We start from the raw sequence: 25,203 nt of genomic DNA, 5'->3' as shown, positions 1-25,203 counted from the left end.
GCCAGTAGCCCTTCCCTTCCCTGGACCTGCAGTCATGACAGCCAAACATCTCTCTAGACGTTGCCAAGTGTCCCCAGGGGCAAATTCACCCCCTACCCCTATTGAGAGCTACTGCTGCAGACTATTTTCTCTATATTGCTTTTTTTAAAATTGGGGTGTACTTGATGTACACTATGATACCAGTTTCAAGTGTACAACCTAGTGATTCACAACCTTTAAAGGTTGTACTCCATCTGTAGTTATATAATATTGGCTATGTTCCCTGTGCGGTACAATAATATATCCTTGTAGCTTACTTATTTTATACATAGTTGGCACCTCTTAATCCCCTTCCCCTGTCTCACCCCTCCTCACTGGCACCCTCCAGTTTGTTCTCTGTATCTGTGAGTTCTCCGTGTTGCTTTTAATTTTCCTTTACATTCTTCCTGGATCTTTCCGGCGTCAACACTGAGACTCTAGCTTCCTGGACTCCGGCTTCAGGGAAGGTGGCTACGTCATGCAGGCAATTCAGTAAATATTTACTGAGTGCCTGCTGAGTGGCACCAGGGCAGAGATGATCATTTCTTTGGACGCTAGCTCCTTGTTGCAGTAGGTACGTTTTCCAGAAACATTGTTCCCTTGGTGTGTCCCTCGCTAATATTTGCTTTTCCTTGCATTTGGCCAGATTGTGTGAAAACACTGCACATCTGGTTGGCAGGCTATTGGCTATCAAAACCTTTGTTTTAGAGTCAAGTCGTAAGGAACTCCACTTTGGTTTCCTTTTGTTTAAATTGTGTAAGCTGGAAGCAGCGTAGACGAGATTATTTCTAGCTTTACATCTTAGCCTAGTTGAATAGCCGCTGCTATTCAGGTGAGAAAATTTTCATGTTTTCTTTTTTCAATCTGGAAAAATAACGTAAGAGAAATAAGATCTACTTTTAATTGAATGCCTGTTATGTGCTAGGCATTGTCTTACACCCTTTATAGATAAAATCCTCAGTCTTCGTAGTAATTCAGCAAGGCGGGTCTTACTGTCAATTTACAGATAGGGAAAGTGGGGATCACAGAAGATGAATTGTCCAAGGGCTCACAGCTGGTGTGGAACGGGGCTGGGATTTGCGCACAGGCCCATCTGGTTTAAAAGCTGGTGTTTATTCCTCTAGCCCACGTGGTGCTGCTGTTCTGAAACTGAGACTCTTGCTTGTTACTTCTTTTTCAGCCTCTACAATAATTTCTCGCACTCAGGGGTTCTATCTTGTAGCCCATCTCCCCAGCCTGTCTAGAATGTGGGATAGGAGTTAATTTGGGAAAGTGACAGCTCAGTTTGGTGTTGAGAAGCAACAGCAGGGTGACAGCTGCCACCCCACAGCTCCAGGCAGCTCCCCCTCTTGGACCTCCGGGGTGCTGACGTCCACCCCTGGACAGACGGGGTGTGGCGGCGTCGTGGGTATAAATCCAGATGTCGGGGGAGCCTGGCTGCCGCCTCTTCTGCTTTAACTGACCTGGGGGCCGGGGGAGGACTTCGTCACTTGTAAATTTGCCACCAAGCCCAAGGCTTCTACTGCAGGCCAGTAGTTCCCCAGATAGCAGGTGATGGCCCCAGGTGCTACAGTGATCCTGAGTAATTCACGGACAGGAACTAAATCACGTTGAGATGTATAGCGACACACTTCCTTTTTCAGTTTTCCTTCAATATTTTTAACCCTGTCAGGGCCCACTTTTGAATAGCAGAAGAAACTGGCCAGCAGGCAGCAGGCTGGGGGCTGGGAGCCACTGTATCTGGAATTTAGTAACGTTTGCTTCTCATATTGTGTTGATTTTGACGTTTACCTTCTGTTTATGGCAAGTGATACTGGTTTTGCATTTATGATAGTGGTTACCTTTTAAGTTACCTTCTAAGACACATTTATGTACTGATAAGTAAAATCCAGGTCAGGAGTTCTCAACCAGGGCACAACTGGCATTTCAGGCTGCATCATTCTTTGTGGTGGGTGCTGTCCCGGGCTTTGTAGGATGTTTAGTAGAATCTTGGCCTCCTCTACCTACTAGATACCAGTAACTAACCCCCTTCTCCCTGTTGAGAATCGCTGATTTAAGGTATGCAAATTGAGGCAAACTTATGAAGTTAGAAGGTAGAATTAGTTGGATATGGTAGAAATCCCGTGTGTGTGAAAAGGGCTGAAGTTTGGGAAACTCTTTGGGCAAATTGCCTTCAGTTGTGGGGTCCACTTGCTGATGTTCCTGTGGCATTGAGGTTTGTTCAAGCGCGAGGAGGGAGGAGATGCCTTGAAAGAGCTGCTCTAAAGCAGCACCGTCTAGTAGAACCTCTGCCATGCTGGAATGTTCTGCGTCCGCGCCGTCCAGTCCATAGCCACGGACCACCTGTGGCCGCGGAGCGCTGAGAGTGTGGCTGCTGAGAATGAGGAATTTAACTCTTTTATTTAAGTAACTTAAATGTAAAGCTACCATGTTGGACATCACAGCTCTAAAGAGATCAGTGTGCAGACGTCAGGATGATAGACTGCAGGCTTTAAAAGCTTAGGCGCGAAGACACACAAACCAACAGGAAAGCATCTTATTAAGTACGGCCCAGCCACGTGGCAGACAGGACTATCAGACAGGAGATTTGGGGCGGTGGTTAACTGCACCCACTTAACATTGGCTTTAGCAAAGTAAAATAAAACAAAAACCGATGTACTGGTGCCTAAGACTTGAGAAGCCCAGGGAACCGACAGACCTACACTCGCCCCCGAGGTGGGCAGGAGCCTCCTGTGGTCTCTGCATCCTCCTTGTGACTCCGTTTTCAGGCAGACTCTCCCTAAACAGGAGCAAGGTGGCTTCCTGCAACTCCAGGCTTGTTTTCTGCCACCTTAACAACCCCAGGGTGAAGAGCATGTCTTTTCTGGAATTTCTAGCAAAAATCCCAGCCAGGCCTCTCACTGGCCCTTTCTCTGAGCCCATCACCATGCTGAGGGCTCTGCTTGGCCAAGCCTGGATCCGGGGCCTGTCATGCCTGGAGCTCAGAGGTGGGGTTGGCCTCGGCTCAATCAGGTGGAAAGATGGAGGGAAATGGACTTCTAAATTATAACTGTAGGCTATAGAAGAAAACTGTATGGTAGCCTAGGCTAAGGGACTGAATCTGAGGTAGGACATACTTGGACGGGGGCCCCTCCCTAAGGCTGGGGTGCAGACCTGGTTGGAGACAGTGTAGTTCAGGCCACTGGATGGCAGGACCAGAGGTGGTCTGCAGGTGGGGCCAGCAAGAAAGCAATCCCAGGGGTACCGATGGGGTGGCAGGCACAGCTGATGGTTGACACATTGGGTGTACAATAGGAGTGAGGGCACCAGAGCTCACAGTGTCCCTGGTGGGACACTAAGGGCCACAGTGACAGGAGGACCTTGGGAGACAAACCTGGGGGTGAGGGAATCAGGGCGCTGGTGTGGAGGAGGCCTGGGGCCTGGGATGTCTATATCGAGAGGGCCCTGGGAAGGTGACCCCTGGGCCACAGTGGGGCTTGAAAGCCTCGAGGGACAGCATGTGCTGGGCGCATGGCTGGCCAGCGCACCATTCGATGGCCTCACTCAACGCACTGCTGACCCGCCCACTGTGCCACGGCCTGGAAACCACAGGTGAGCTTTTTCCTCCAGTGGTGTCCCTCCAGCGCCCTCTACTGAGAAGGCTTAGCATTTCACTGACTGTAAAGGAGAGGCAGAAAGGAGTCTGTCCACATCCCAGAGCGGGCATTGAAGGGTGACTGGGGAGCTGGGAGCCAACACATTGATATGAAAATTAATGAATGAGTGTGGGGGGCAGGGCAGCTGACGTGCACACAGAAGAGCTCCGGTTTGAGCAGCCTGAGAGCCCTCACTCTCTATGGCCCCTAAGGATCTTTCCAATTTTATGTAATGAGGAGAGACTAGAAAAAAAAGAGCTGTGAAATAATTGCGCTGATGGGGCTGTCAATGGCTGTGCAGGGTACTCTCAGGCTCTTAGCTCAGGATGTGGGTCAGACAGACCTGGGCTTAAAGTCGGCTTCCACCACTCGGTAGTGGATAGAGCTGCTGTAGCAGTAGATCTTGAGCAGGTAACTGAGCCCTCTCTGGGCCTCAGTTTATCCATCATGAAAATGGGGATGATGCTAGTACATACTATGTAGGATGGTTGTGAACATTAAGTGAAGCAAGACATTATGTTTTAAAGAGAACACACTTCTACATCCGTAACATTTTGAGCATCTATCTTTCTCATCACCCCTCACCGCCACCACCCTAGTCTTTGCTTGCCTGGATGACGGCAACAGCTTTCTAAATGATCCTTCTGTTTCCATTTTTTTTGGTTAATGTACGGCTTGATTAAGATATAGTTCACATACCCTGCAGTTCACCTCTTTAAAGTATATAATTCAGCAATTTTTAGTATATTCATTGAGTTGTGCAGACATCACCACAATGTTAGAACACTTCACCATCCCCCGAAGAAGCCTCACACCTGTTACCTGTTTCTCCTTTTGCACACGGCAGCGTCTTCTCTGCTCAGAAGCCAGAAGGACCTTTAAAAAAATGTAACTCGGGAATTCCCTGGCCGTCCAGTGGTTAGGACTCTGTGCTTCCGCTGCAGGGGCATGGGTTTGATCCCTGGTTGGGGAACGAAGATCCTGCAAACCGTGAGACGTGGCCAAAAAAAAAAAAAAAAAATCAGATCATGCCACCCTGTGCTTGTAACCCTTCAGTGATCCCCACTGTGGATGGAGTAAAATCCAGACTCCTTGCCCTGGTGACAAGGCCCTGTGTCGTCTGCCCCCTCCTCCTCCTCCGACCTCATCTTTTACCCTGTCCCCCGTATTCGGGGCATTCCAGCCACGCTAGTTTTCTTTCCCTGCAGATGTGCGTCAGGCTGCTTCCTGCCTCTGGATCTGTGCCCTTGCGGTTCTGGTCTGCCTAGGTGGCTCTTCCTTGCCTGCTTGCACGGATGTTTCTTCTTGTCACTCAGCTCACCTGTCACCCCAGCCTTCCCAACCACCCAGTCTCCTGGAGCCACGCCCCTTCCCCACCCCTTCTCTTATCCCACGCCTTATTTTATTTTAGAGAGCTGTTTACTGTCTCTCTTCCTCCCCGTGGGAGGAGGACCTCGTCTGTCTTGCTCACTGTTGAATGCCCTAGGTGAGGACCTGCGTCCTGTGAGTGCACAGGACATTCTAGGTGAATGAATGTGTGACAAAAGGGGAGCAATGATCCCTTGTCGTCGTCTTCTTATTAGATACTCAGTAAATACTGTTGACCTAAAAGTCATTGAAAGTGTGCAGCTTATATCCGGTGCAGGTAGAAAGTGAATAAACAAGGTGACAATCAAGGTGATTAAATGAGATCAGCTGGGGGCTGGTTACACTGGGCTCAGGTGACACAAAGTCCTTATTTTACCCTGTGCCAAATGCTTATTACCCTTTGTTGCAATGAGATTGTGAGGAAGTTGGAAGGGAAGGATCCTGTTCCAAAGTTAGGTCCCCACAGGAACTGGAATCATAGTTGGACCAGATGAGCACTTAATAAATGCTTACTATTATGGATTTAGCTAAAAAGAAAAGAAATGCACATTTATTTCCATAGGTAATATATGTACAATGTGACGGAAGAATAAGTAGGAAAAGGCGCCCCTACTCCCTCCTTCCCAAAGGCAGCCGGTGGCGCCAGCTGTCGTGGAGGTTTTCTGCATTGGCAGGCATAGTCTGCACGCTATCCTCTTGCTTTCATGCAAGGAATGGCATCCTGGACACACCTTGCAGCTCCTTCCTGATTTAGCGTATCTTGCAAATGGGGCTATTCAGCGCATACAGCTCTATCTCCCTCTTCAAAGACTGTTGAGCATTCCATTGTATGGACGTTCCCTGCTTATTTGACCAGCCGCCCTCTGATGACTGGCCAGGTACGTTCCAGTCTTTGCTACCACGTGCGGGCTGCCCTGAATGACCTGCCCCTGTGCGCATGCACGCCTGCCGGTTAAGTCACGGAGCGTTTAACTTGGTAGCTTGCTGTGAGGAACCTTCTGCTAGGACAAAACAGACAAAACTCATAAACAGCCTGACAGTATGTCATTCTCTTAAATTCATTCTTCAGCTTTCATTAGAAACACTCAGCTCTGGGAGTCGTCATTACAGGATTATTATAGGATGGGGAGAGACTGGCTGGTCCACAGAAAAGTCAGTGACCATGGGTAGGTATCTGCAGATTGAAGGGTGTGCTTCCGTCAAATGCATCCTCCCTCCCTCCTTCATTCAGTGCTTTGCGTCCACGGATGGCCGGCTTGGGTGACGCACACCCAAGAGCAGGAATGGGGCTGGACACCTCAAGGTTTCTGTATGTGTCTCTTGCCAACACGAATGAGTTATTAGAAGTGAAACCCATCCTCGTGAGAGCTACCGCCATCCTCCCCACCCCAGCCCTAGCACTAGTTTACGGGAACCAGGATGCTATTTTGAAGAAAGAGCATCGTGTTTCATCATGGAAATTTTGAGCATCTGAGCAGGCAACTTGCTGGCTTGCTAATCTTTAGAGTCCCGATGCCCAGGGACTGTGTGTGCTCAACTCTGCACCCCAGTACCTGGGCAGGGCCTGCCTGGCCCGTAGGAGGAGGGGGAGACGGTGGGTCTGCAGGTGACAAGTAACTATGTAAGTCATCATGGCCACATCTGGATGGGTTGCCTTCAGCTGGCAGCATCTCAAGGGGCTGGTAGGGCTGGGGTTCCTTCCTCCCAGCCTGTGGGGGTGGGTGGGGAGGTGAACAGTTCAGCCTGGGGTCTTTCCATGAAAGACCCTTAACGGATGCTCGTAATTCTCAAAATGCCTGTTTACAGCCGCTCCTGAAGGATGGGCTGCCTTTTTTTGGCACGAGTGAGGGTGGGCATGTGTGTCTCAGAGCAGCTGACTTTTGCCAGAGCCGGGCAGGTGTCCCTGGCTTCACACAGGCGACCTGAGGGCAGGCGTGCCTGGTGAGCTGCCCTCCGGGGGCGGCCCTGGGAGTCAGTTTGCCTACAGCTGGTACGCTGGCCTGTCTCCAGGTTATGCGGGGCGCCGAGTCATCATCTTGCTGGCGTGTTCCTCCAGCATGTTGCTAAAACGTGGAGCCGAGTGTGGAAGGAGATTCTTTCCCTTCTCTTTTTGTATAGTAATCTTGGTGTGACCAGCACCCTTGATAGCATGTGGGGTGCGAAGACACTGGGTTTCAGAATAAGATGGACCTGGTTCAAGGCCAGGCTCAGCTGTTTCTCACGTCTTGGTAAACTCGGGTGCTTTACTCAGCTGTCCTGAGCTTTCCTCTCACCTGCAGAATGTCAAAGTGATAACAGTACTTGTTGCTCTGTATTTACTTTTTTAACTTAAATCTTATTTTAAGATTTAACTTTAAAACTTATTTTAAAAACGAATCCTACTTTTTGAAATAATTTGGGCTTGGGGACAAAGCATCTTTGATTTGGACCACAGCTTCTTAGATGCCTCAGCTGTGTTTTCCCCTCTCATTGAAGGATGAAGCCTCAGATGGGGCTGTGGTTCTGACTCAGTGAAGATGCTTTAGAGAAAGACATTCTGGGAAGAGTGGATGGGTGTGGGCTCGGCCTTGACGGTGTGGGCGTGTCTTTCCCACAGGTGCTGCGAGTGGCTGAGATGCTGTGGTGCAGGGGAGCCCAGGCCCCGCACGGTCTGGTTGGGGCACCCCGAGAAGAGGGACCAGAGATACCCTCGAAATGTCATCAACAATCAGAAGTACAACTTCTTCACCTTTTTGCCTGGGGTATGTACGGGCAGGGGCAACATCGTTTTCTTCTTCCTACACCAGATGTATGCAGTGGTACCAGTCTTAGCAGACTGAAGTCCCTGTGGCAGATTCTGTGAACACCCCGTCTTTTCCATGTCACCTCAGCCACTGGCCATTCATCTTCCCTGGTCCTGAGCACCTGGAAGGGGGCTGCCTTCTGTCTGCAAGGCTGTGAGACTCCACTTGATTGGTTAGAATAACTTCACATTTATTTGGTGTGTTGGGCCTAAGAGTGAAAAAGATATTTTGAGGACGTAGCTTTGTTCCAAAAAAAAAAGAAAATCAGGAGGGGACTTCCCTGGAGGCGCAGTGGTTGAGAGTCCGCCTGCCAATGCAGGGGACACGGGTTCGAGCCCTGTTCCGGGAAGATCCCACATGCTGCGGAGCAACTAAGCCCGTGTGCCGCAGCTACTGAGCCTGCGCTCTAGAGCCTGCGAGCCACAACTACTGAAGCCCACGCGCCTAGAGCCCACGCTCCGCAACAAGAGAAGCCACCACAATGAGAAGCCCGCACACCGCAACGAAGAGTAGCCCCCGCTCACCACAAGTAGAGAAAGCCTGCGCACAGCAACAAAGACCCAATGCAGCCAAAAATAAATAAATAAATAAATTTATTAAAAAAAAAATCAGTGCTTACATTCCCCCCCACCCCTCATTATCATGAAATACACATTTGGAACAGGAAAGTTGGGAGATAAAAGTGTAGAGAACTTTTTTTTAAAGGTAAATTTTAACACTATCATCCAGAGAGACTTTCTATTAACATGTTTGTGATTTTTTTTTTTAATTGAAGTCACTTTTTTTTTTTTTTTGAATTTATTTTTGGCTGCATTGGGTCTTTGTTGCTGCACGTGGGCTTTCTCTAGTTGCGGCGAGCGGGGGCTACTCTTCCTTGCGGTGCACGGGCTTCTCACTGTAGTGGCTTCTCATTGCAGAGCACAGGCTCTAGGCGCGCGGGCTTCAGTAGTTGTGGCTCACAGGCTCTAGAGCACAGGCTCAATAGTTGTGGCACACGGGCTTAGTTGCTCCGCGACACGTGGGATCTTCCCGGACCAGGGCTTGAACCCGTGTCCCCTGCATTGGCAGGCGGACTCTCAACCACTGCACCACCAGGGAAGCCTGTTTGCTAATGTTTTGCGTAGTATTTTACTCTGCATTCATCCCTTTTGTTTGTTAAATCCATGGACAAGTACTCTGAAAACCTTGCCCCTAAAACGCCTTTAAGTTAAACATCTGTTTTTATCTAGTGTGGCCTCCAGGATACACTGACTGACTTCAGAAGCAGCAGCAGCAATCAGTTCGAAAGCTGGAAGAAAAAAAAAATCACTGTTTGATTTATTGAGGGAGAACATGGAAACGCAAATACCTTACACTGTAGCTTAAGGTCAACCTGAATGTTTTTTTAAGGGTGATTTTTTTTTTTTTTTTTTTGCGGTACGCGGGCCTCTCATTGCTGTGGCCTCTCCTGTTGCGGAGCACAGGCTCCGGACGCGCAGGCTCAGCGGCCATGGCTCACGGGCCCAGCCGCTCCGCGACATGTGGGATCTTCCCGGACCGGGGCACGAACCCGTGTCCCCTGCATCCGCAGGCGGACTCCCAACCACTGCGCCACCAGGGAAGCCCTTTAAGGGTGATTTTGAGTACATTTATTGCTGCCTGGCTTACTCCCCTCCCCCAGCCCCCTAAAGCTCAGTATCTTTTTTTTTAATTAATTAATTAATTTTTGGCTGCGTTGGGTCTTCATTGCTGCGCGCAGGCTTTCTCTAGTTGTGGCGAGTAGGGGCTGTTCTTCGTTGTGGTGTGTGGGCTTCTCATTGCGGTGACTTCTCTCTTTGCGGAGTACAGGCTCTAGGTGCGTGGGCTTCAGTAGTTGTGGTACGTGGGCTCAGTAGTTGTGGTACGTGGGCTCAGTAGTTGTGGTACGTGGGCTCAGTAGTTGTGGCACATGGGCTTAGTTGCTCCGCGGCATGTGGGATCTTCCCAGACCAGGGCTCAAACCCGTGTCTGCTGCATTGGTAGGCAGATTCTTAACCACTGCGCCACCAGGGAAGTCACGAGCTCAGTGTCTTAAGTCAAGTGAAAGTTTATTTCTCATTCACGGAAATTCTGAGGCAGATCAGGCCATTCTCCTCCATCTCACAGCTACATTATCTGGAATACGTGGGCACCCACGTCTCCATGGCAGGGCAAGAGCGAGGGGCCGGACAGTGCTCCGAAGGGACACGTGATTTCTGTTCGTTGCCCAAAACGAGTCAGGGGGATCAGTGTCACTTCCAGGGCACGTGGGGGCAGTTGAAACTCTGCCAGAACCCTCTTGCCACATGGGATGAAATTCTGCTGTAGATATTGTATGACGTTGAGATCATACCATGGAGATATCCACTTATCTCACTCGTTTGATTCAGTCTTACAGCATAAGCATTTCCCACTAAAACCTCTTCAATAACATTTTGAGTGGCCTTTCCTGTACTTACAAAATAGTTTAAGAAGGGACTTCCCTGGCGGTCCACTGGTTAAGACGTTGCACTTCCACCTCAGGGATCAATCGTGGGTTCTAATCCCTGGTTGGGGAGCTGAGATCCCACGTACTGCTCCGCATGGCCAAAAAATAGGAAAAAAAAGTTTCCGACTTTCCTGTTGGCGCAGTGGTTAAGAATCCGCCTGCCAGTGAAGGGGATACGGGTTCAGTCCCTGGTCCAGGAAGATCCCACATGCCGCGGAGCAACTAAGCCTGGTGTGCCACAACTACTGAGCCTGTGCTCTAGAGCCCGTGCTTCGCAACAAAAGAACCCACGGCAGTGAGAAGCCCGTGCACTGCAACTAGAGAAAGCCCGTGCACAGCAACGAAGGCCCAACTCAGCCATAAATTAAAAAAAAAAAAAGTTTAAGAAATAAAATCTCACAGCTATAGCCGAAGCCTCCAGCATACCCTCCCTGCCCAGAGGTCCCCACTGTCTTGAATCTAGTGTTTATAATTCCCACGTGTGTCATTTGCTTCTTTACTTTGACAAATTACGTTTTCGTCACCCAGGTGTATTTTCCTATACAGCATGTAGAGGTGTGTAAACTGTATATGTAGGTACCATGTGAGTTTTGTTCTTCTGGGGGGGTGTTTTGAAATGTCACTCATGCCCCTCTAAGCCCGCCCAGCTGTATCAGACCAACCTGAAGTGTCTTCTCTCTCCTCTCTCTCCCTTCCAGGTGCTGTTTAACCAGTTCAAATACTTCTTCAACCTCTACTTCCTGCTTCTCGCCTGCTCCCAGTTCGTCCCCGAAATGCGACTGGGAGCACTGTACACCTACTGGGTTCCCCTGGTGAGTCAGTCGGGCCGTCCGTTCAGTAACATCAGAGGTTGGGCAGCACAGGTTCTTTGTCCTCCAGGCACCTGGAATGGGACTCGGCCTTTCAAGGGAGAGGACACCCTCAGGCCAACACGTTGGGAACCCCTGAGGTTTTCATGGTGAGGCTCCGTTTCTCCCACTACCAGGATCAACCGTAGTGATGCCTGTGCTACTCATTCCTTCTGTCCGTCAGCTGTTCAGCCTTTCCTTGTTTCAGCAAATATTTTTTGCATGCCTGTCGTGAATCACTCGGTTCTAGGCTCTGGTACACGGCGGTCATGAGCAAGGCAAAGCCTCCAACGCTGTGCACTGTGCTCTTTGAATCGTTTCTGTTTCTTATGTAGACTTTCAGCGTGCAGGGTTGACAGAGGAACAGATTCTGTGCTTCAGTGTGTATGGAGGGTGACGGACCCGACGCCCCTCCATCCTTCTTGTGCCGCCTTTTCTTTCTTCCTGCCTTTTTGGAAATGGTTATTGAGCACCTGCTGTGTGCCAGCCATGGTGCTGGGCACTGGGGATGCAGCAGTGACTGAAACGTAGAAAAATTCCTGCCCTCGCAGAGTTGACTTTCAGTGGGGACAGATAGTAAAACAGTTGAGCCTAATTGTTTCAAGTTGTGAAACTGCTGTGAAGGTAGTAGAAGGTCGTAGGGCAAATGGGGCATCCCAGGCACAGTTAGTACTTGTTGAGCGGATGACGGTGGGAGATGTGGAGGGGCAGTCTTAACCAGGGTGGCCGGGAAAGGCCTCTTGAGGAGGTGATGGGAAGAAAAGTAGGAGGGTGGGAGGATCCCAGGTTCAGGGAGCAGCAGTGCAAAGGCCCTGCATTCAGCACATGCTTAGAGTATTGGAAGAGCAGAAAGAAGCCCAGCGCGTCTGGGGCACAGAGAGGGTGAAACTGACATTTCCTTTCCTCCAGAGACATTATGAAATATTATTTTTCATTACACAGGGCTCGGAAGGAACACTTGGATTCTCTGTTCACAAATCTTGTTAAATTTTTCATTGGGAGAAGATTGTTAAAGTAGAAAAGGTGTTTCCTCTTTAAGGAAACAAAAACACACATTCTTTAGGACAGTAAGGATTTGGTGCACAGGCACTGAGGGAGCAGAGGAAGTGGATGCCAAGGGCCCAGGGAGCGGGGCCCACACGCCATTGGTGCTACGTTAATCAGACAGGTCGTGTCAGCAGTTCCAGCCCTGGGAAGAGGAGGGGGGTTTATTTCTTCCACACAGGCGGTGGAGGTGCTTTTGGGATGTGGGAATCGTTCTTTTCTGCTCTGAGTCATTTGTGGGTGAGGTAGGCTGTTGGGATAACAGACGTTCCTGTCTGCATCAGGGTGTGTGCTTTTATACAGTGAGTGTCACTAACTCAGAGCCAGGCTGATAGAAGAGGGGGGCCTCGTGGCCCATCTCAAAGCAGAAGATGCTGCTTTGTTCCATCAGCTGCAAACATGGACCCAGAGTTGCCAGGCCCAAAAGGTAGAAACTTCAGAGTTTTACCGGAAGTACCCTAATTTTATTTAGCTTTTTAGTTCCACAGCAGTTTGCTACATACCTATATAAAGTCAAACTGTAAGTTATTTAAGAAAAGTTAGTCTGCAATGTGTATAAAGTATCATCTATCACCCTGCGTTTTACTGATTACGTTTTTAAAGTCTAGTTATTTGAAAGGTAATACCGTCACACGATTCAGGAAACGTGTGAAAAGGTACCTCATGAAAAATCTCCCTTTTATCCAGTTCCACCCCCAAAACACTGTCATTCATTTCTTTTTCCTTCTTCCAAAGTTTACAAACAATGAATAAGTTTTTTCTGGACTGGCTTCTGCCATTTACCATAATTTTTGAAAATTGAAGTATAATTGACATACAACATTAAATTTAAAAATCTTGTCTTTTCCCTGCTCCCCAACGCTCCTTTTTAGAAAAAAGGTTACAAGATATACACAGTGCTGAATCATTATTTTCTAATTTCCAGCATCTCTTTCCCTTGATTTTCAAATGTTGCTAACTCATGTACAAATTGTTAAAGCACTGTGTGGAGTGAGCACACCCCTTCCTTCTCTTGTGGTCTGTCTGCAGGCTGCCGGTTTGCAGTCTGCTCTGCTTGAGGCTGTACGGGTTTCCTTGGTACCTCATTGGTGCCTTCCGGGCTCAGGAACCCTCGACTGGGAGTGTGGGATGACCAGATCCCACCTCTCAAATCTTGTCTGTTGGGTTCTCCCCAGACCCCAGATCTTGCTGCGTTATTGCCTGCAAAACGCCCTCTGTTCATTTTTCTTTTCCTTTATCAACTACGAAGGGACTCTACAAAGGGACTCATTCTTTTTTTTTTTTTTTAATATTTATTTATTTGGCTGCATCGGGTCTTAGTTGCAGCGTGCGGGATCTTCATTGCGGCGTGCGGGCTTCTCTAGTTGCGGCATGTGGGCTTCCCTTTGGTTGTGGCGCAGGCTGCAGAGTGCACGGGCTCAGTAGTTGCAGCACGAGGGCTTAGTTGCCCCGCGGCATGTGGGATCTTAGCTCCCCAACCAGGGATCGAAACCATGTCCCCTGCATTGGAAGGGCGGATTCTTAACCACTGGACCACCAGGGAAGTCGCCCGGGACTCATTATTTTTGGAGAAAAATTTGAAGGAGAAGCAGCACAGCAAAAATCCCTACCTGTGCAGCCACCTCCTGAGATGCCCCATCTATGTTTCTGGTCTGTTTCCTTTCAGTCTCTTCTTACACGTGCCTGTTTTACATACACTCTAACTTACATTATAGTAAAGTATGTATTAGGTAAATGCAATTGGATCCCAAGGTGTTCGAGAATGCAGCTGTGTGTCTCCCCCTCTCCCTGCCTTTACCATCTCAAGCATGATATCTGGTCTGTGCTCTCTCCCCTCGAGGTATTCATCTGCCCAGCCTGTCATATAAACCCATTGTCCAAACAATTTTTGGGGTGCAGACCTACTAGCACCCCTACAACCTTGTTCACGTTGGCGTTGGCATGTGTGTTGGGGAGGGAACTTTGGCCATCTTTGGCATAAATTTTTCATTCTGTTAACCAAGAGTCATGTGTATGACTCAGAGAAGACGGAATTATGCAGGAGAAATAGTGGGGTTGGAAATGAGATCAGCTCTGTCGAATTCTTCCACAGTGGTTATTGGAGATTCCCATGGACTGGAGGCAAAACAGACTGGTAGAGAAAAAAGATGCTTCACTCGAGAAACAAGAACATGGGGCAAAGGAGAATAAGGAGCTTGCTTGAGATCATGCTATGGTGTGGAGAGGATGTGAAGCCCCACAGAGACGGACACTCATTTTCTTTTTCTAAGGACTGGGCTTTGGAATATCAGAAAAGGCTTTGGGGTGTGTGTGGGGTGTGTGTACGAGGATATTCTTTGCAGCATGGCATATGTTACTCAGACACTGGAAGCAAACAGATGTCCATCGGTGGTTACCTGAACGCTGGTCCAGCAAAACTATGGGATGCTGCCCCGGAGTCAGGAATGACGAAGTCACTCCAGTGATGTCGACACGACACGGTGTGACTCATCTTTTTCTTTGCATGAAAAAAGTAAGTTTCAGGATAACATGGACAGCATACTCCCATTTTTGTGACCCTCTCCCTCACAAGAAGTATTTTTGCACACTTGTGCATGTAAATACATGGAGGTCTGGAAGGTTCTTCACCGAAGTTAGTGTTTATCTTTGGAGCTGGGGGTTGCCTTTTATTCTTTTTTTTTTTTTGGCGGTATGCGGGCCTCTCACTGCCGCGGCGGCCTCTCCCGCTGCGGAGCACAGGCTCCAGATGCGCAGGCTCAGCGGCCATGGCTCACGGGCCCAGCCGCTCCGCGGCATGTGGGATCCTCCCGGACCGGGGCACAAACCCGTGTCCCCTGCATCGGCAGGCGGACTCCCAACCACTGCGCCACCAGGGAAGCCCGCCTTTTATTCTTTTAAGTGTTTTTTATCTTTATGTGCAGAGATCTCTGTCTTAAGTCACCTCAGTGTGCCTCTACGGAAGTTGGAAAGGTATAGGAAACTACATAGATCAGACGTGCATTCAGCGTGTTTGAAACCATTCAGAATAGAGTTGCTCCCTCCACAGGGGGAGGCCACATTGGTTCTTGGGGCTGGTGACCGAGAATCAAAATGTGGAACGCAACTTTTTGTTAGGTACTCTACCCTTTTCTGTTCCTAGTATGTATTCTGTACGTTAGCACCGGTGATGCTGACTCCAGGGTCTCAGGAAATGCAGTGGGGTGAACCGTGGGGGCCGGGATGACCTGGAGGGCTGCCACACTTCTAAAAGAGGGCCCGATCCCGGTCCTAGCCCATGTCTCCTCTCTGAAATGACACTCAGAATTTCCGGGAGAAGCCAGAAGGCCTGACTTCCAATGTGAGCAGCTGAATCACTTGGTTTCCCTGGGACTCTGGCTGTAGAGAGAAGACAGGTGGGTTACCAGCAGCCTCTGGCGGTCCTGAGGTTATTTATTTATTTATTTAGTTGTGCTGGGTCTTAGTTGTGGCAGGCAGGCTCCTTAGTTGCAGCTTGCCAGCCTCTAAGTTGCAGCACATGGGATCCTTAGTTGTGGCATGTGAACTCTTAGTGTGGCACACGTGTGGGATCTAGTTCCCTGACCGGGGATTGAAACTGGGCCCCCTGCATTGGGAGCGCGGAGTCTTAACCACTGCGCCACCAGGGACGTCCCGGTCCTGAGGTTTCTCACTAGCTTGTGACCCCTTTTATAGCCGAAGTTTCCTGTGATGGTTCAGAGACAGGAGGAGATGCTTGTCTTGTACAAGTTCTTCCTCTCTTTCCAGGGGCTGCCGAGAAGGGAGTTTGGGGTCAGACATATTAGGTAGCATCTGTTTCTAGAAGACTGTAGCTGACTTCCCCTAAATCCCCTAGATTTTTATGTAGAGAATCAATTTCCCGTTCTTGGCTAAAGTACATTTTGAAATGTCTCCAACCACCCGGAGAGTCCTCTCATTTCAAACCCAGCCATGAACTCAGTGGTTCAGAATGAGGGCAGGGTGGCCAGATGGTTGAGCTCTTGCTGCAACTTCTCTGAGAAGCTGTGTAATTGGAACAAGCTTTTTTGAGCCTCAGTTTCCTCACCTGTAAAATAGGGGCGATCACGTCTACCCCCTTGGCTTGTTTGGAGGTTCAGTGAAGTACAGCAAGTAAAATGCTTCAGATAGCTCCTGACACATAGAACATTCTTGGGAAATGTTCTCATTTTAATTAAAAAATTCTGGTACTAGTGCCATTGTTCATTGTGTGGATTGCGTTTTAGCTTTTGGTAACTTTTTTCTTGATAGTAATACGTTAGAGGGAGAAATTCCTCAGGTGACTGCTGAAATAATCCATAAAACTGTACGAAGACCAAATAACCTAGATTTTTTTTGTTGTTATTAAGATGCGATCTACATGCCATAAAATGCACAGATACTGTTTTCAGTTCACTGTGTGTTAACATTTGTCAGCACCCATGTCAGCACCACCTTGGTCAAGACCATTCCATCACCCCGGAGAGTTCCCCCTTGCCCCTCTCCAGTCAGCCCCCTCCCCAACCAGAGGGAACGGCTTTTCTGATTTCTTTCAGAATTTTGCTTTAGTAAATCTATTTTTGACATACAACTTTATAGAAGAGTCTTAGCACCTTCAGAATTTCATGTCTGTTCAGCGTCACCACCTCTGATTTCCTTACAAGCTCAGAAAACCCGCCACTCGCATTCAGGCCTCTTTCTCAGTATCTCTGGCTCCTAAGGACCTCCGAAGTTGGTCGGGTGGAATTTATTTCTGGACTACATGTGCAGCTCTTTGTAAAGCAGTTTCTAGCTTAAGATGTGGCACGTCCCCTGGGATTGATGAGGACCGTGTGCGCGCGCGCGCGCGTGTATGTGTGTTCGGGGGTCATAGGTACGGTAACTTATGAGGAGGTATTTATTTGTAGCGGGGAGGTTAGCGCCTCCTGTCTTTGTAGTGAGCACACACTTTCCATTAACATCAATGGGATTTAGCCAGGCCATGCAGAGAGAAATAGAAACTGGAACATTTGAAAAAACAAACAACAAAAAACGTGGGTTATGGCCCAGAACAAAACAGCATCCTGGGGGAGGGGGTGGGGATTCTGCAAAGCGGCGGTGCTTTTCCAGAATGGGTTTTCTCTCACCTCTGTATGTGGTCTGGTTATGCGTTTTTTTTTTTTTTCTGAAATGTACCAGTTTTGCTTTGGCTTCAGTGTGTACTTTACATCTGAGTGGAAACAGGAGTAATCCTTTGATTGTAAAGATGTGTGGGCCTTTGGAGGAGTTTCACAGAGCAGCACATCTCTGGCTAAATTTACATAAGAGATTTGAAGTCCTTTGAATCTAACTTAATATATTGCATGGGATAAACAGTATGAAGATGAAAGCCTCAGAATTCACTACTGCTAACCTTGGGGCGATTGTGCTCTCTGCATTAAAAAAAAAAAAGACTTTAAAAGGAGGGGTGGCAAGTGTATTTTGTAAGAAAAAATGAATGACGGTTCTTGCCTTTCTTGATACAAGAGGAAAAATCTAGATGAAAATAGATTCTAGATAGGGGTGACTCACATGCCTGTGAGTATAACCTCTGCACCAGGTTTTTATGAGTTGGGGTATCTGACTTGGGAAGGTAGGGCAGTTTAAAATTTTCTTTTTATGAGTGTGTACTTACGCAATTAATACTTTAATATGTTTTCTTTATAGAAGTTTAAAACATTACAGGGAAGACTGAAGTCCCCATTCCATCTTAGCCCCCTACCTTGCAGAGGAATCTAACCAGTAGTTGAGGCTAGTGGAAAATCTTTAGCAGTATAGGAGAATCTTTGTTGGTGTTTATTTGAACAGTGTTACATTGTTATGTTCCGGAAAGTTAATTTCCCTACTGAGAGGTCAATACAAACAGGGATGCATTTCACTTTGGGTCCTGGTGGACCATCTTACTGGTTCCACCTACCCAGGTTTCTCCAGAGGCAGAACATTGTGGCAGTTAAGACTCTGGACCTAGATTCCCTGCGATATCCCATAGGAGCAAGATTATTCAACCTCTGTGTGTCTCAGTTTCTTCACGGGCAGTGTGGTGATCTCAGCCACGACCTGCACTAAGGGGTGGAAAGCACTTCAAATGGCACCCGGCACGTGGTGAGTGAGAGATGCAGACGTCAGAGGTCACCATCACTCAGCCCTCACCTGTGGCCGGACGGTTCTGGGGTTTCTGTGTTTTTCACTCTTAGGAACCCTGTGGTGGTGGTGACTGCGGACGTCCCTGTACACGTGCGTGTCAGTGAGAGTTTTTCCGGTGCATGAGATTCAGAGAAGTGGGTTTGCTGGGGCTTCTGCCCTTGGAATAATTAGCAGGTCCTGCCCTGCTGCCCTCAAGTGGTCTCTGGCCTTTTCTGTCCCCGGCCCCAGGAGAGGAAGGTGGCTTCCACCAGGGCTCACCCTCTCTCTGTCTCTGTGCAGGGCTTTGTGCTGGCCGTCACCATCATCCGAGAGGCGGTGGAGGAGATCCGATGCTACGTGCGAGACAAGGAAGTCAACTCGCAGGTCTACAGCCGGCTCACAGCGAGAGGTCAGCCTCCTGGCCCCAGTGGGGCCACTTCCTGCAGCAGGGCTCCCAGTGTGTGTGTGGGGTGGCCCACAGGGTTGCAACTCAATCATGGGCCGCTGACAGTCAGGGAGCAGAGTTCAAGGCCCGGGGCCGGCGGGTGTGTGGGTGCCCCGTGGCAGGGCAGTCACTCATTGCCGGCACCAGGGAGGCCAGCGTCTGCCCCAGGACCTGGGGTTACTCCAGCCGCATCCCTGGGCTGCCCACTGCCCTCTTAGAGCCAGTCCTGTCATCTGACTTGTGCCTCATCAACCTGGAATTCAATTCTGTGCGCTTTGCATCCTCCCACACGCGTTTCCAAGGCAGTGCAGCTTTAAAAGATATTCTTTCAACATTACAAAACGAACATTACAACTTTGCAATGTGAGTTTTTAAGAAGGCACCAGACTTAATATAATAAAAGTTGCATCTGTGAAGGTTTCTTTGAAGCCATCTTATAAATCCTTAAGATGGAAGAGTGAAGAGTGACTAAATCTGACCCAAAGAGAAATTACTAGGTAACCTTTAATTTGAATTTTTGAAATGGGGGAATTTTAAAAACCTGCTCAAACACACCGTTGAGAACCCACAAAACAACCCAGCCAATGTCGACTTCTGTTTCCAACTACAGATTCTACCTAGATTTCCTGTAAGGTTGTATTCAGACTTGAGAGAATGTTACTTAAAGTTCCTCGAAGATTACTGATCCCATTCAGGGATTAATAATGTTTTAGGAGCGGCTGAGGGGAATAAAAACTGTGGTTTGCCTTCAAGAAATTGAGAATTCGGAAAGCGATAAGATAGATGCCCAAGGGAGCTTGCAGCCAGCCGGGTTGTGAACTGCTGTATGTTAAGTGCGTTAGTCTTCTGAGGAAGCAGTCCGTCCATGGTTTCCGGGGTTTGAGTAGAATTTTCCTTCTCGGAAAAATGTTGGAGAAATTTATTTAAGGCTCCAATTTTTTTTTTAAAAAGTATAATCCTGTGAGGGCATGAAAGTATCTTGTTTTAATGCATTGAAATAGATTTTCATAGTTGGTGGTCTTAAAAAGTTGCAAGTCTCTGGGAGAAGGGGGGATTTAGAGTTGGTATAGAAATGCTTTATTATTGCTAAACTACTGTATTTAGGACGTTTTGCTCCCTAAAGAAAGAAAACCCAGCGTAATCTTTGCAAAGGCAGGTGGCTTGGGCTTTCCATGTGAGTAATCAGAAGACCCCTCTGGAGTATGTTTTTTTGTGGTTTGTGTATATTAAATCCTCCCTTAATAACATATTCTGACTATAACATTTACAATGCTTGGCAGCAGACAAAAGCCCCATGGAGAGGGTGCGGTGGGTCTATTTAGAGCTCAGGAGGAGGGGCCCTGGGATCCCATTCATTCAGCCATCCAGGCTCCAGACCTTCTTTGGTTCTTTTCATATTGCAATTGCTTTTCCTGTGAGTGATTTTTCTGCCCTCCCCTGCAGACCCGACCCCCTTCTCAGCCCCTGCTTTAGCTTCCCTCAGTTCTTGAAAAGATCCAGAGGAGAACTGGCAGATGGCTGTAGCATTAAAAACTTGTCTTCCTTTGTGGGTCTCCTTCTGTGGCCCGTGGTTTCCATTGTCATGCCAATCCAACAGTAGGGGAAGACCTAGCAGAGTTTTGAATATTAACCCAGACCCTGGCTCTGCAATTTGTTTTGAAAGGCCCCAAAAGGCACTGAAGAAAACTGTCAGCTTGGAAAGTGAAGGAGGGGAGGTTAGTTATTTGATACCCTGTGGGGGGAAGGGCCAAAGTATGAAGCCCAAACTGGAGGATTTCAGAGAGAGGAAGAGAAAGAAGCCTTTTTTTTTTTTTTTTACCTTACCATTCAATTATTTAATAATATTTTCTTGAGTGTGGCTTTTCAAAAGCAAAGGGAAACAGATACGTATATGTATATCCACGCAGGACTGTTTTCTCTTTTTATCACATGGCATCTTAAAATGTACTTTTCAACACTATTTTTGGAGTTCAAAAAAGTTTGGAAACCAAAATGCCAAGTCCTTGATCATGAGATTATAAGCCATTATACTTATCTGCATTCGGCATCATTTCCTGTTTAATAACAGCAGTACTTGTACTAATATAGTTAAATATTTGGGTTGGGTGGGTGATAACTTCTAACTAGCAAAATAGTTGCAGAAATCACGTGGAAAACGCCTATTTGCCTTCACCCAGATTCATCCGTTGTTAAGCTTTTGTCTTTTTCATGCTTTCCCCTCACACTCTCTAAGCCCTTGGAGAATTAAGTTGCATACACGATTCCCTTTTAACCTGTAAATACATCAACGTTTAATTCCCAGTAGGATGTTCTCCTTACATAGCACAGTATAATTACAAAATCAGGAAGTTTATCATTACATTACTGTTAATCTCATCTATACTTCTTACTCAGAATTCGCCATTTGTTCCTAAAATTTTTTTTTTTTTCCTTGTCCAGGAGCCAGGACAGGTTTGCCTTTTGCATTTAGTTGTCCTTTCTCCCTGATCTCCTCGAACTTGGCAGAGTTCTCCGGATTTCTTTATGACATTGACATTTTTGAAAAGGACAGGCCAGTTTTAGGCCAGTTACTTTGTAGCTTGTCCGTCAATTCGTGTTTGCTCGAGGTCTCAAAATTAGATTCACAACAATGCAGGAATTTATGTCATTTTAAGAATGCCAGTGGCACAGATCCTGGGATGTTACCAAAGTTGTAGAGGCATTATGTTAATCGAATTGAAAAGGTTTCGAACTTGGAGAAAAAAAATTGATTTTAAACAAGTGAATTAAAAACTCTGGAAATAAGAAATTCACCATTGGGAGAAAAAAATGGATGGTCTTTTTTTTTTTTTTAATTGCTGCTTCCAGTGGTTTAGATCATCTTATATCCTTCAAGGTGTGTCTAAAACAACACATCAATGGATTAGTTTTTAATGTAATTGTCATAGTTTAATAAGAAGTATTTGAAGTATTTTAATATTGATAATAAAATTAGCCTACATGTAGAAATGACATTTTATTCATTCTTCAAGGATATTTGAAACTCCATCACTTTCCAAAGTCTGTGAGAGGTTTCTGTATTACAGAGATAAACTTGAGGGGCTGGGACTTTGGGAAATTAATAGTCCAGCAAGGTATCCAGACATGTAAAGGGGATGATGACAAAATGTAACTAGTAGTTATACTTTAGTGGCATGAGTGTTGTGGTCCTTAAATAGAATATCCCCTTTCGTGACCACCACGTTCCTGGTTCTGAGCACAGTGCCTGGTGGTTGAGGAGAGTAGTGGTTCTGAGTTTGTGCCTGGATTCAAGAGTTCTGCTTCTGCCTCCCACCCTGCTATGGGGACAGATCCCTTAATCTGTCGGTAAATTGGGGATAATAATAGTGCCTACCTTAGAGAGTTGCCGTAAATATAACTCTTGCATGAGAAAAATTTAGCACTGTGCTGGGATTTGGTCTGTGCCCAAGAAAGGCAGTGCTGGTGGTATCGTAGCAGGAGTTCATTAAATATTGGTGGGTGAGTTAATGGAGGTATGAACCAGAGGTTATGGGAGGTTACGGGAGCCCATCAGAGAGGAGCTGATGATGTCTTCCCGGAAGAGGTGACCTGCATCCTGAGTCTTCGAGGTTGGAAGAAAGCAGCACTGGCTTTATGATTGGTGGTGCTGAATGCAAAATGAACACTTGGGGCCCCCGTTCAAAAATTATTCAAGATGGCGGCAGCAGAGCATGAAACCAAGTAATGGCCCCTTCTGAGCGCAGGGCCCTGTGCCTTTACGGGAATCACATGCCGATGAAGTGTTCCTGGTAAAGAGTTCTCCAAAGGTCACAGGCTGGGATGGCTAGAGGCGTGGGCTACAGAACCCCAGGTTCTGGCTCTGTCTTGTTCTTCCCAATTCCGCCTTGTTTCCAGAGCCTCTCCTTCCTGGGAAAATAGAAGAAAAAACCATATTGGCCAGTGAAGATCTGAGACTCTGGGAAAGTTTATTCTGTGATCCAGGAATCTGTAATCAAGGCATGCTACAGGGAGAAGGTGGCATTGGATCTGTTTGAAAAACGCTGTCCAGATTGGGGAGCAGGAGAGAAAAAAAGAAAGATTTACCTACTATAAGCCAGCCAGGTGCTGGACAAGGTCTGGTCTGTAATTATTTTAAACAGCCTTATGGAGGTAGCTTTTACTTATGGGGAACTGAGGCTCATAGAGGTTAAGTATTGTGTCTGAGATGATATAGCTGGTTAAGGGGTAGAGCTTGCTGTGAACCCCGGCTTGTCTGAATGTAAAACCTTAGCCTATAAGTCTAGGCTCCACTCTGTGCCTGGAGCTGAGGCTCACACTCTCCCATAGAATATCTCAATGATTGCCATGGCGTTCAGCCTTAATACATATTGCTACAGAAGGGCTTCTAGATTTAAGTCCATTTTAAAACACTTCTTTTTTAATTGAAGTGTAGTTGATTTACAATGTTGTGTTAGTTTCTGGTGCATAGCAAAATGATTCAGTTATACATATATATGCATTTTTTTCATAGTCTTTTCCATTACGGTTTATTACAGGATATTGAATATAGTTCCTTTTGCTGTACAGTAGGACAAAACACATTGCTGAGTCCAAAGAAATCAATCCAGCCCCCTCATTCTGAGATGAACGAACTGTTGAAAGCCAAGTAGGAATGATGCTTTTAGATAAACAAGCATCCCCTCTCCTCCTACTTGGAATCCACATTTAAAGCTGATCAGAGACTTGAGAGGTTCTTATTGGACTTTTATGCATTCTATGACTTTAATTGTGGAGCTGTCTTTCCCAATTAATAGCATTCAGTGGCACTGCAAACACCAAAGCCGAAGAAGAGAGGGTCTTGAAGTAGTAACAGACCCAGCAAAACTTTGTTTTGTTACTTGAAAGATTTGGGTTGGGTCAGGAAAGAGTAATTAGTCAAGGAATTATCTTTCTTTATCCTTGTCCTTACCAAACCAAAACTTTAATTCTGGAGGGGGAATCTGCCTTGCTTATCACAGGTAGTAAGGGCAGTTGGATTTGCATTTTTACCAGATGAATTCCAGGGGTCTTCATACCAGGAATGTTTTCTCAGACTAACTTGTGATCAAGGGCTAAATGAAGCAAGTGGATAATTAGCCTTGAAGGAAAGTGCAAACAGAAGCATAATTAACACAATTGCTGATGCTTCTTTCCTGCTGGGGACATCTGGGCACATGGTGAACCGTAAGTCGTAAGCCAAAGGTCTGTGCAAAATGGAGAGACTCCCTCTTACTTTCAGCTTTTTAGCACATATGTGGTGTAAAAAACGGAACGGATATCTTTCCTCTTCTCCAGTTCTTTTCAGGTTGTTCCTTCGTGCTGCTCTGTTCACCCTTTCCCAGTTACAGAATAACCTCAAGGATCTCACTTCCATTTGAGAGTGATGTCTTTTTTTCAATTTAGTCCAAAATCCACTTTGCACCATTATTTAGGATTGCAATTAATGTGACTAAAATTTGAAGTCTAAGGACACACATGTGTTTCTTTTAGGGTGTTGTATTCCATTGGAGTTCATCAGAAGGTAGGATAGGGCAGGGAACATGTGTTCATTAATGGGGAGTTGTCTAGCTAATAATTAGCTAAACGAAAGTGCTGTATTCTTAAACACAAGTACCGTTTGTTTTCATACTCTGTTCAGACTTAGGATAACACTAAAACTGCATTATACTTTTTTAAAAGAAGAGGGTTACAGTGATGGTCTTTTAAAAAATTTTTATTTTATTGAAGTATAGTTGATTTACAATGTTGTGTTTGTTTCTGGTGTGCAGCAAAGTGATTCAGTTGCATGTATATATATATATACTCTTTTTCATGTTCTTTTCCACTATGGTTTATTACAGGGTATTGAATCTAGTTCCCTGTGCTATACAACAGGACCTTGTTGCCTATCCATTCTATGTATAATAGTTTGCATCTGCTCAATGATGGTCTTTTTGATATTACTGCCGCAGAAGTACTGCAAAGGTCTTTACTGAGGATCTCAAATGCAGCTCAGTAAGCAAAGCATTCCCCTTCCCAGGCTTTCCTCATTAAGATTCAGAGCATTAGCTTTTACAAGTCTTAAAATAGGTCTTGCCAAACACTTTCCCATAATTCTCTGACAGATGTGAAGTTTGTTATTTCAGACCCATAAGGTTCCTTTTATTCTTTCAAACTACTCAATTTGACTTTATTACAAATCGCTGGTGAACTGATCTATTGTTTAATTAAAAAAATTTAAAAAACCCTGAAAAAAAAAATCTCAAATGCAAATTGCACTGTTATCTTTCCCAAAAGGTATTTCCCCCCTGCCAGGGGTGTTGGCCTATTTCATCATTATTGGGCACCAGAAGCAGGGAAGGGCCATTTATGTATTTATTTTAAAAGCCTCTGTTGGGTATACACTTGTTAAATTTAAACTACAGCCTTTCTTTTAAAGTTCCCGCTA

The 25,203-nt window shown here is 46.7% G+C and overlaps 1 protein-coding gene across 1 annotated transcript in view; it reads left to right on the top strand.

Annotated features, from left to right (window-relative positions):
- The window catches only part of ATP9A (ATPase phospholipid transporting 9A (putative)), a 134,624-nt gene that overhangs the window by 19,038 nt on the left and 90,383 nt on the right, over nt 1-25,203 (top strand). Inside the window, exons 2-4 of the mRNA XM_082671506.1 lie at nt 7,618-7,762; nt 10,988-11,101; nt 18,614-18,722. Of these exons, the coding sequence (XP_082527632.1) occupies nt 7,618-7,762; nt 10,988-11,101; nt 18,614-18,722 (368 nt within the window). The remainder of the gene's footprint in view (nt 1-7,617; nt 7,763-10,987; nt 11,102-18,613; nt 18,723-25,203) is intronic.

The sequence above is a fragment of the Grampus griseus genome (genome assembly GCF_964374135.1).
Source record: "Grampus griseus genome assembly, chromosome: 14".
NCBI classification, from domain to species: domain Eukaryota; kingdom Metazoa; phylum Chordata; class Mammalia; order Artiodactyla; family Delphinidae; genus Grampus; species Grampus griseus.
This window is presented reverse-complemented; position numbering and strand designations above follow the sequence as displayed.